Source organism: Lampetra fluviatilis, chromosome 18 (assembly GCF_964198595.1).
Source record: "Lampetra fluviatilis chromosome 18, kcLamFluv1.1, whole genome shotgun sequence".
Classification (NCBI taxonomy): domain Eukaryota; kingdom Metazoa; phylum Chordata; class Hyperoartia; order Petromyzontiformes; family Petromyzontidae; genus Lampetra; species Lampetra fluviatilis.
This window is the reverse complement of record NC_136292.1, coordinates 6,957,621-6,969,874: the sequence shown is the minus strand read 5'-3', so window position 1 is coordinate 6,969,874 and position 12,254 is coordinate 6,957,621. Positions and strand designations below refer to the sequence as shown.

Below are 12,254 nucleotides of genomic sequence, written 5' to 3'. Positions count from 1 at the left end.
GGATGATGAGTGACCCTCTCCCCTGCTCGCACTTGTTACTCGCTCTACAGAAAACTCCTCAATAGCCATGAGCAGAATAACTACACTTTTGATGAAAAACGATACGGTAAAAGCACTTTCTTTCAGGATTAAAAAATTTAACTTCAATACATATTTAAATATTTCACATTTTCTTATTAAATGTTTGCATAAAATCAGTTTACAACAACGAGCAGAAAAAGTTGGACTGATTTTTCACAGACTAGTAAATTTAATTATTTAACTGTATAATATTTGTTGTATTTCATAGCATATTTAGGATCAACACCCGTATAAATACTAACATAAGTTAGCATGTTGGGGTTTTACCCCAATCTTGGCAGGACATTTTATAAATACAGTGTCTATACATTTTGTTTCTTATTGAAAAACCAAGTCAATTCTTGCGTACGTTTTTAAAAACCATTACTAGATTGGTCGTATTGAAACATTTTGGCCAATTTTTTTTTTTTACAAATCCCTACTTGTCATTATTTAATATGTTAAAAGCTTATCTATGCCTCGTGAAAAAGTAAAATCTCCTTTTAAATTCCAGTCAAATGTCACAATGTTTTTACCAAGCTACAATACTTTGTTTTTTTGACCCCAGTGACAGCACTTTCAAATTAGAAACGCATTGCCCTTTAGTACCCAATTAGTCCCCAAACAGTCATAGCCTGTGTCAAATTAAGTCGGGGCCAAATGTGGAGGTTCCTCACCCTAGCCGTAAACAAATGACAGCACTGCTGTGCGTTGGGCTTCATCCCAATGCCCAGGATTCACATGTGAAAATATGTAAAACAAGCTAAATGCCATGTGCGCCAGGCAGACCCGGAGGAATCGCAGCCACAACTTTTGAGGCGTGACCTTCACAAATACAATCTCCCTGCACCCGGGCAAACAGTGCCTGGTCACGGTTAAAGGACGGAGGCTGCGCGGAAGTTGGCGTTGAGCGGACGGTCACCTGGGGCAGGTGAGCAGCGGGGGCTAGTAGAGGCCGGGCAGCAGGCGGTATGGCACGCGGTGGCAGTACTCGGCCCACGCGGCGCCATAGCGTCGCACGCACGCCTGCTCGGTGTGCACGCCCCGCACGAGCAGCGCGCCGCACACGTACACGGCCTGCACCCAAGGCAGGGCGGCCTGCACGCCTGAACAGCCCAGAGCGCAGCGCACACGGGGCCACACGGCGCATGCAGGATACATTACACATGGACTTGGAGAGCACACAAATTATAAGATATACATGACACAGATAGGACACGACTGCACACAGGACATGGTATACTTAAAACACAGATCACATACACGAACAGCGCACATAGTATATGCAACACATGGGATATTACACATGCACACAAACACTATATCCGATTGAGAGAATAATTGAACCGACAATCATTATGAGTAAATTATTACATAAATAATCAGATAATCCAGATAGAGGGGTGCAGATGTTTACCACAGGGCAGGGTCCACGCCACCGTCATGAGCAGCTGTCCCAGTGTGTCAGGGTGGCGCAAGACGCCCCACCAGCCAGACACCAGCAGACGCTTGCCAGTCGCCGTGGGAATGCTCTCCTTACCTACGCAGTGGAGAGTTTTACGCAAATGGCACCAATGGGTGGCTCAAGAACACAATCCATCCGCAAAACTCGGGACTTTTCACTTTGGTTTTTCAGTATCGTCAATAATTCGCAAAAGTATTACATCCTCAGAAGTATTTAATTAACAATCAAATGTTTCAAGCCACACAACAGGCTTGATGTCACTAGATGAAGCCACGCAAGATGATGTCATCCCCTTGGCCAGCAAGGGGAATATACTTTAAGCACTGGCGTTTGTCTTCAGAATTTTTGGGCAATGCTTTAATTTTAAAGTCACACTGCTCAAATGAGCGTTGAGGCGGTGCCCATCTCCTGTTAACAGTCTTGACCCAGTGATCGATGTTCCGCATGGCGGAGGGGATATTTGGCCAGTTTTATAAAGAGTAGGTCCCTAATATCAACGCAACTTTATACTAAAAACGAATGCATAATGGATCATCTTTTATGAGAGCTATTGTGGGGTCCCCCGTGGCAGACAGCTAACACATTAACACTTTCAACCTTTGTTGGAAAGCATAAAAAAAAGTAAAACGGTAAGAGGAGTGCGCTGTGAGGCTTACGAAAAGAGCGAGTCAAGCTGGGTTTGTGCTGGAAGGCGCGTCTCTCGGCGCTCGCTCTGCAGTAAATGTACAGACCCAGTCCTGCAAGAAACAGTATACATGGTACAGTAAAAATGTCGGGTACTGACACAGCCAGTGAAGTCGGTGTTTAACACTGCAGGATTAAGAGTGGGTAAGCAGTTAAGTATTAGTGCCATGCAGTCGGTAAGCGGGCATACCATATAGCTATGTGTGCGGGTGAGTATTATTTGTCAAAGTTGAGGGCGAGTGCAGCGCTGAGCAGGTACCATAGAGTAGCGCGAGTGAGGCAGAGTGGTATAGGGGCAGCTGAAGGGGCTGCTGGACCAGGTAGGCAGCCGGAAGGGAGCACACGAGGGGAGTCCAAGCCAGATCAATAAACAGCAGCAGGAACCCGGCCCCTAGAGGCGATGTATCCAATGCAGCCACCAGCTTCCCCTACAACAACAGCCACCATTCATTACTAAGTGACGGTGATGTCACCACAGCGGTTGTGCCAGGCTAGGTGCACTTGGAGGCCACAAAATAACATCTGACTTACCGGTCATGAAACATACCCAGTTGTTGGGTAGTTTTAGTATAAGTGGTGTAACTCCTAACTAAACTATTTTTTTATTTTACCAGGTAAGGCCCTACATCCTGTAAGAGCAGTTGACTGTTGATTATAAACCAAAACAAATTGTCCTGCTTATTGATTTCATTTCAATCATGATTTTCACAAACCAAGGCCTAAGTAAAAAACGTGATTTTTAAGAAAAAAATTCCACATTAAACGGGCAGTCAGACAAGGATATGCTTTTGGCAAAGTTACAGCAACTGAAGATTTCATTGGATGACATAAATAAAGGCATAAATATAAATGCCGAAAATATTAAGCATCCCAGACTTGCCGATTGCAGAGGCCAGTCATACTGCTAGTGCAGGAACCAAAATCGTCCATACTTCACCAGGTCACGCGTTACCTCGTTCCACAGGGCAGCAGCGATGTACACGATCTGAAATGTTGCGACGAGAGCGAGTGCAGAGCACGGGGTGCCAGCATCCCGTGTCTGCGCTGCCACCAAGCCCAGCACTAGCACCACCTAAACCAGCACCGCAACAGTCCAGCAGGGACAAGCGGTTGACTCGTTCCGAGTGTTGTAATGATGCATCGATTAAAATTGATTAAGGATCAAGATGTGTTCATTGAGTCATTGATTAAAATGTATTTTTAGTTACATGTCTAAAGACCATCACTCCACGCTCACAACAGCTCCTCTCACCCACATGTGTTTTTGTTCGAGCACCATTTACGTAGAGGTGTTTCAAGACTGTTCTACACGCAATAACCAACATCTCATCTCAAACATTTGCAAGGGCACCCCCAGTGACAGCTGTCCCTGTGTGGCGCAAGGTGACTCGACACCTGGTCCACAAGCAGGCAAGAGTGTGCCAAGTAGGGGAGGATTCTTGTGTGTATCCCAATTAAACAATTTATGAGTCAATTTCGAATTTGGCAAATTTGGACCATGCATGAAGAGCAATGAACATGGTCATGGACATGAAGTTAGTGATTCTGTGGAGCAATAATCTGAGGCAGGGAAGAGCGTGGGACTTGTTCAAGGCATGGCACGAATCCCCCATAAAGCGCAAGCTGTCACTTGCAGCAGACGAACATGCACCCCGGCACTACTCACCCAGCCCAGCAGGCCCAGACGCAGCTCGCAGAAGTGCTTGACGTTTAGGGCGCCCATGCGTGGGTTCCGCTCCCGGCCGAGAACAAAGTCATATGCCATGTTTCCTGTCAACAGCATGAGGTCGAATAACGATTGGGGGAGAAACCTTAACAAAGATAAATATCCCCCGTTGAGGGAAGCGCTGTTGGCGAGAAACTCGGCAGCCTCTCTGAGGCACAGACGACTGCACCTGGAAGCAACGCTTCTGCACCTCATTGAGCCACTTCAACAAAGTCTCCATTTAAGTCCTATAGCCCGTTTTGGGATCGTGCACATGCTCTCAAAGCACCCTCATTCAATGCTGAAGCAATGGAGAGAAATCTGGGACAATACCAACGTCCATAATTGCTGAATCCACAGAAGATCCACTCGTAATGGTGTGTACATAATCACATCAGAAACTCACACAGCGGATGTGGTTATTTCCTGCAATGTATAATAAACAATAGTCTACAGTGCAATTACATCGTAACGCCACTGCCCGCTTCGATCATTCACAAGCAGCGTTTTGATATTCACGAGGCTACTCCTCAAGCCGCCCACTGGCTGACTCACCAATCTCGATGTGCGCATTTTCATATTGTAGATCAAATGTCTGCTATACAAAAGCAGAGGATGACATACGTTATGCAGCACACAACTTCAACCAATGGCATATTTCGCACAGAAGCCATTCGCTCTTCAATCCTCACCACTGACGCAGCTTGATCCAATGAACGCAACCCAAGGTGCTTACGCTCACCTGTGTTCCCGAGCGGCGCCAGGTCTGCGGTGTCTTTGCCAAGCGAAGCTATGTATAGCGCAACGCCCAACAGCAGTGCGGCGCCGGCAGCGGCGGTGGCCAGGGGAGTGAGGAGGGTGGGAGCCGAGGTGGGGTCCAGATCAAATGCCCACCAGCCCGCCCCCATAGCAGCCATTGTCAGCAACAGCGCCAGCATCCCTGCCCACAGGGAGTGACCACGTGTCAGTGAACTGTCACTGTTGTGTTCTAAAACAGGGATTCCACACTTCATTAGCGTGACTTGCATCCGCAAGTTTTTTTTACCTTTGCTAATCTATTTAAATAATGATTCAGTCGTTTCAAGTTTTATGCACCTGATGGTGAAAATGTAAGGTAACAATCACTTTGAAAATGTTTGTAAAACTATAAGACAATTTATAAAATCGAGATTTCTTGTTTAAGGTTGTGAGTGAGATTTGCAGGTCCAATGAAAGACAGTGAGTAAATGGGGGAATGTATACCAATCATTAGGAATGTGCAGCATGTAATAACCTAATTTGTATGAGACAATTGGTAAATGTGAAAAGACGTATCATGGCAGGCCACGAGGAACGCAGTTTTTCTAAATAAGTACCTGCGATGGCTGCTCTGGACCCAACTGTACCCCACCCTGCCTCAAGTGTCTCACCGTTGGTTCTGTAGGCAAGCACCTCCCCGCTGTGCTGCAGCGCTCCCTTCACCACCTGCACACGACACGGTGCCCAGGTGACATGGCGGCCCCGCATTTACAGAACCACCTGCAAAATTTCTATGATAATTTAATTCGTGAATGCTAAATATTGTATCAGGGTCAGTGAAGCAAATTTATTGCCAAAGTACCAAATAAAGTCAATATAATTTTTTTTACAAAACACCTACGTGTTAAAGCAATAGTTAAAGCTGTAAATAAATAGAAAATATTAAAATTAAGCCTTCAAGTTCATTTATTAGGTATAGCCCTGTGAGCCATTCGGCTCTTGCATCGGATGCAACCGCAACAAACAAAAAACAAAAAAGCATCTTAAAGTGAATATGTGACTGAGTGCAAACACAAAATCCAAGAAAAGACAGCAAAATATTGCAGAAAAAGCACCGTACACCAACACTGTGTGCAAAAATCCCAGTGGGATGCAAGTCAAACAACAACAACCACAATACAACTTAGATTAAGGCCATCAGTCTAACTCTGTACTACAACAAACAAACATGGCCAAACCAAAACACTTTTGCGCCCCTGCCCCCAAACCAACTAAGGTTACTAAAGACCACAGAGGTCACAGGCCCACGCCTCGAGTAATTGTGGTGCTCATAAGGAATTTGTATCATGTGTATTAATGTTTTATCACCGCAATGTGGCACTGACGTTCATTACACATGTATGTTATGCACAATAAAAAATTGTCAGCCTACCTGACTCCCTTTGGAGTGGGTTGAGAAGTCCTGTTGTATTGTGAAAAATTATATCGCAGTAAAACCTCACTACAATCAGCTGTGGCAACAAGCAGGCACCTCTCACCTCACCGCCAAGGGGCAGCACAAACAGCAGCACCTGCAAAGCCATCCACGCCAGCAGTGCCACAAGGCAACGCGGGTCCCACAGCCGCGCTGGGGTCCAGGCAGGAGCACCGGGTGACTGGGACAGGGACCCCAGCAGGCTGCAGCTGGGGGAGCCGGCAACCTGGGCCAGGCACAGCAGACCGGCTGGCCACACCAGCAGCAGTATCACCGCACCTGCAACCCCAGAATTGGAAACTGCCTGATGATGCTGGTTGTAACCGCAAGCGAAACGTCGTATCCAATTGTTAAATGTTGTGGATTGCTCTCCAACATACTGGTGTGCTGAAGCAGTAATACATTGGTACGTTTGTTCACTTAACAACTTTATTAATTGGCTGTTTCGGATGGAGGGCATATGATACATTTAATCTAACCCAAAATATGAATTAGGAATCAATAAAAATGTGACCTTACAAATTATACAAAAAAAATTATATGCATTGATTATGTAATTGTAATAGTTTTCAGGAAGTATTGATATAGCAGTAAGGAAGCCGAATGGTAGCCGTCAGGGTGAAATTTATTTACATATTAGTTCCTTAATTGCAACAACTCTATACTGTAGGTTTAAATTGATCTCCATGTGGCCCTCCATTACAGATGAATGGAGAGTTTATGGATTAACGTCGTCAACCTTGGTTGGAAAGCATTAAAAAATAAACAACTCTTGGATCAAATCATGACAACTCATCACATTGCAGGGAGCGGCGAGCAGGTGGGTGAGGCAAGTGAATCGTTACTCAACTACCGTGCACTCACCTGCCAGGCCACGGGAGGTGAGCGGTGTTCTCTTGGGGCGACACGGGACGGCACGCTTGTGTGGGGAGAGGAGTGGGAGACACAGGGAGTCCCAGTGTGTGCCTTTGGGTCCCCTCCGAGCACCAGCCGCCCAGCGTCGTTGGAAGCTGTAGTTCTTCACAATATCAGGGGTACGCATCTGCTCATGACGCTCCGCCTGCATGGCATGTCGCACAGCCATGACACGCAGCAACACATAACATGGAGTGCACAGTAGAAACAGCACGTCTGATTAGCACGGGTAGCTACGTACAGTGCGAAAGAAGTTCAACATGCAAGCATTTTTTATCTCCATTATGCTCTTGGCATCATTAAATGAAGAAACCATTTGGATCGCTCACACAGCAGCGCAAGCGTTCGTGTTAGAGAACAGCGCACGGTCAGAGGCAGCACTTCAAGTTTGCCAGATAACTGTCATACAGCAGTGGAATTTAGCCTAACCCAGAGAGTTAATTTTTTGCAGTTATTGGTGGCCGGTTTAATCACAGGCAGCTGCCTGGATTCGAACCCAGACTCTCATAGATGCCAACTCAGCACTCTGACCCGAGCCATATAATTGATTCACATAACCTACTCGACATCTGTGAAAAAGAGCTTCATATCTCATCAGATTTCTCCAGGATCAATATTCTAACCTTTATTTATAAAGATGAAAGATATACATTTTGAGACACATTAAATATTTCCTCAGCAACGAGTGGCACAACTGTTTACCACAAATGGAATCGCAACCCAAATTGTGATTACTCTTCAAACCGCCAGGATATGGTGAATATTTTAAACCACAGTACACAGCAAAACAGGCTTACAGCACGCATCCAGACCAAGGTACACTCATTACTACACACACCTGTGGTGCAGGTGCATCTTGCGAACTGGGCTGGGGCTCAGTGCGGTCAGGGCTGCTCTCCAGGCTGACGCTGCTTGCGGGTCCAGGGGGTTCCGGAGGGCTGGCGGCTGGCTTTGTGGGAGAGCGCGAGATCCTGGGGCGTCCACGAAGGCGCGCCGAGCGACCAGGGGAACCAGGAGCGAGCGAGGACTTGGGGCTTCCAGAAGAGTGAGCAGAAGAGTCAGGAGAGACGGAAGACTGTAAAAAAGCCTTGGAGCGGCCCGGAGGGATAGCATGAGAGGAGGGAGGAGAACCAGACGAGCGTAAAGACTTGTTGCGGCTGGAAGAGCGGGTAGGAGAGCCAGGAGAGACAGCTGAGCGGCGAGCCTTAGAGCGGCCGGGAGAGCGGGCAGTGGTGACCCGGCGCTGCCTCCCTGGCTGCAGACACAACAAAGACGATACAGATGACACAACATTGCACACGCATAGGGGCGGATTAAAAAGATGCACGCAATGAAAATAAGCAACTATTTATCCTTGCATTCACGTCACGGGTTATCCCACGTGATTTAAAGCTTTGCTAATGAGAAAGAACACGTGAATATCAGTTGGGCACGCTCTGATTAAGGCACGGAAGTGATGCTATGCCAAGAACAATTGGAGAGAAGCCATTGCAACATCACGTTAGATATCCTTATGTAGAATGTAAGCTCCTGATCTTACATTCTATTTTCTCATTAACCTCACGTCAGATAGCCGATGAAGTGTTACTGGTGTGAGTATACCAGATTTTGACCCCTGCAATCTAATATGAACCATACAATACTTTTGAGTTGCCCAGAGTTAATAACATAGTCAAGATCATGTGCATTAATCCGTGATGCTGCAAAATAAGTTGAACCTGGTTTCCCTCTTGCAATTCACAAGTCCCCTTTAACATTGGTATCATGCGATAAACTGGATGGCTTTTAAAAGTTGATGTGCAATTATTTCTCATCGTATATTGAAGCTCACACGTAGACTGGAAAAAGAGGTGCCGTGGATGTGGTGTGCAGGGGTCGTAAAATGTTTTCCCAGGTCACTAAACACGGACAAAACCCGTCTGAAATGAAGCCCTGGGTTTAATTTGGGGCTTTGCCAACGTCAACTGCTCCCTTTAACATTGGTATCATGCGATGACCTGGATGGCTTTTAAAAGTGAATGTGCAATAATTTTTTTGATTTAAAGCTTTCGTGACTGCAGGGATTCATATTCTTGGTTATTTCGGTAAAGTCACGTAGAAGGGAAATAATAGTTTTATATTGATATTATTTTATTATTTCCCTTCTACGTGATTTTACCGAAAGAACCAAGAATGTGCAATTATTTCTCACCGTATTTTCTACCCCACTTCATTTACTCTCCAGTGATATTTTCTCACCAAAAAAAATAGAACATTTTCAAGCTCACTCGTAGACTGGAACAAGAGGTGCCGTGGATGTGATGTGCAGGGTTCGTAAAATGTTTTCCCAGGTCACTAATAAACACGGACAAATCCCGTCTGAAATGAAGCCATCTGTTTACTTCGGGGCTTTGCCAACGTCAACTGCTCCCTTTAACATTGGTATCATGCGAGAACCTGGATGGCTTTTAAAAGTTGATGTGCAATTATTTTTTGATTTAAAGCTTTCGTGACTGCAGGGATTCATATTCTTGGTTCTTTCGGTAAAGTCACGTAGAAGGGAAATAATTGTTTTATATGTATATTATTTCCCTTCTACGTGACTTTACCGAAAGAACCAAACACGTGCAATTATTTATCTTTGTATTTTCTACCCCACTTCATTTACTTTGCAGTGATATTTTCTCACCAAAAAAAAACATTTATTTTTAAAAATCTCACTCGTAGACTGGAACAAGAAGAGGTGCCGTGGATGTGGTGTGCAGGGTTCGTAAAATGTTTTCCCAGGTCACTAATAAAACACGGACAAAACCCGTCTAAAATGAAGCCCTCTGTTTAATTCGGGGCTGTGCCAACGTCAACTGCTCCCAACAGCTGCCACCAACGGAACAAAAAAATGGTGTCGCGTGTGAAAGGCAAAGCTCGCGGTCACTCCTCATCCTCTCATCTTCATAATCAGTCACTCCTGACTCCCCCAGTCACCCCTCACAGGTGCTCATCTCAGCCACTCCCCACAGATAAATCAGCCACGATGCCCCGTCGCTCACAGACCCGGCCACACGCCTCGGTCACCACTCTTCATCACTCCCCTCAGCCCTGACACTATCACTTCCCCCCCTAGTCACTCCTCATCCTCTCATCTTCATAATCAGTCACTCCTCAGTCACTCCTCACAGTCACTCATCAGAGTCGCTCGCCTCGGTCACTCCTCACACTCCGTTACCCCCCCGCGTAGCCGATTCTCGGCAGGGTCGAGGCGACGGGAGGTCTGCTTGGGTTCACCCACCGAGCGGGCGACGGCGCCGACTTGCATGCCGTCGGAGCCCCGAGCCTCCGCGCGTGTCTCTCTTCTCTCCTCGTCTTCCCCGCTTCTCTCCTCGTCTTTCCCTCGTCTCGCCTCCGCTCTCCCTTCTCGTCTCTTCGCCTCCCCCCTCATCTTCTCGCGTCCTCCGCCACCCCTCGTCTCGGTTCCGTATTTTGGGCGGGAAAGGCGAAGCAGCTTCGCGAAGCTCTCAGTGCGCATGCGCGAGCGCGCGGATCCAATCGGAATGCCGAACTGTGGGTCCCGCCCACATTAAGTTGTGCACGCCCTCCTTGGCTCCTCCCCCCCTCCTCTTACCCGATATATTAATGCGCCATCACAAATAACTCCCACTATAGTTATTTTGCTGTGCCTTTTTACACCTGATGAAGGAAGCTTGTGTTGCCTCCGAAACGTCGTGATTTATTATTTTATTTCTATTATTATTTCTATTATTTTTTTTTAATTTTTACCTACGTGACTTTACCGAAAAAAACCTTAGAGTATTAATCCTTGCAGTAAAGTCACGTAGGTAAAAAATGAAATTAAAATTAATAAAAAATAAAAACAATAAAATCACGACGTTTCGGAGGCAACACAAGCTTCCGTCTTGTAGGATGAACCTGTAGTATGAACCTCCGAAACGTCGTGATTTTATCGTTTTTATTTTTTATTAATTTTAATTTCATTTTTTACCTACGTGACTTTACCGAAAGAACTAAGAGTATGAATCCTTGCAGTCACGAAAGCTTCAAATCTAGAATTAATCCTTGCAGTCACGAAAGCTTCAAATCTAGAATACACGCCCCCTTATTTGCATGCGGCGTCATCGACCATGGTCACTCCGCTGCTGGAATAAGACACCTGTCAACCCGTGTATTCTTGTACAGGGAAATTTAGTTTTCAAGTCAATAGCGCGTACAGCCGTTTCAATACGGGCAAACATAATTGTGTATTTGTTTGTGTTTCTCTCCCTTGTGATGGGACTTTGTAGGATGAACGTTGAGATTGCTAAGGGCACGGGGTGACCAATAAGGTCTGAGTTGGTCTGTAATCAGGTAGGGCACTGATAAATAAGGGTTTGACATGGATGGATTAAGGCCTCCCTTAAGCGGCTCCATCCTTCAAGGCGATTTGTCTTACCAGGCAAAAACTCACGGTGGACCAGGATGAGTCTCAATTGCAAAGGGGGGGATGGATCTCGGTCACCAAAACGACGCGCAAGTGAAAACAGCACGAAAATAGCAGTCTCACCACGTGAGCAATCGAAAATATTTCACAAACATAAATCAATGTCAAATGTCAATTAATAAATTCCTCCCCTTCCAGGGAATGGGATCGGACAGATTATGCATAGAATGCACGAAAAGGAGTAAAAGTGCAGAGACAGGAATATGGGGATGGTAAGTTTGGTATTGGAGGTCGTATCTCGAGGTGGACATCTAATACGAGTTCACATCTTCAGCAAAGCATCTTTTAGTTGAAATTGGAAACGAGATCGAATCGATTGTAATGGACAAAGATCAGTGTCAGAGGCATTTCTCTCACTTCGTCCTCACAATTCAAACGCAGGAAGTGACCAGAGTGGCTGTGATGCAGGGTTCACTTCAGCGACCCCCCCCCCCCCCACATTAGGGGCCGTGCATAAATGACGTCACGCGATTGTGGACGATTTTTGACCCCCCCCCCCCCCTTGTCACACGGCGTCACAAAAAGTCAGACCCCCCCCCCCCCTAAAATATGACGTCACAAAGCTCTGCCCGCTCCCCCAAAACCATATTTCTATTTTGAAAAATAAAACATGCTTCAAATCGCTTTAAACTATTGTCATTGTAGTGCGTATTTAATGTGGCGCTGCACTCTGATGTTGTAGGAGTGTTGTTATAACAATTAGTGTTGTTATAACATTTATGGGCGACCCCTTAGGGGAGGG

At 46.1% G+C, this 12,254-nt stretch overlaps 1 protein-coding gene across 1 annotated transcript; it reads right to left on the bottom strand.

Moving 5' to 3' along the window:
• Positions 1–58: 58 nt before the first annotated feature.
• LOC144937157 (delta(14)-sterol reductase TM7SF2-like) lies at positions 59–10,543 on the bottom strand. The gene is made up of 12 exons (XM_078864464.1): positions 10,307–10,543; positions 7,880–8,296; positions 6,991–7,186; positions 6,191–6,405; positions 5,324–5,378; positions 4,657–4,854; positions 3,876–3,979; positions 3,162–3,281; positions 2,469–2,637; positions 2,182–2,262; positions 1,478–1,600; positions 59–1,166 (listed from the first exon to the last, which is right to left on the bottom strand). Exons 1-12 carry the CDS (start codon positions 10,541–10,543, stop codon positions 1,006–1,008), a joined length of 2,076 nt encoding a protein of 691 aa, XP_078720590.1. The 3' UTR covers positions 59–1,005.
• Between the last annotated feature and the right edge of the window lie 1,711 nt (positions 10,544–12,254).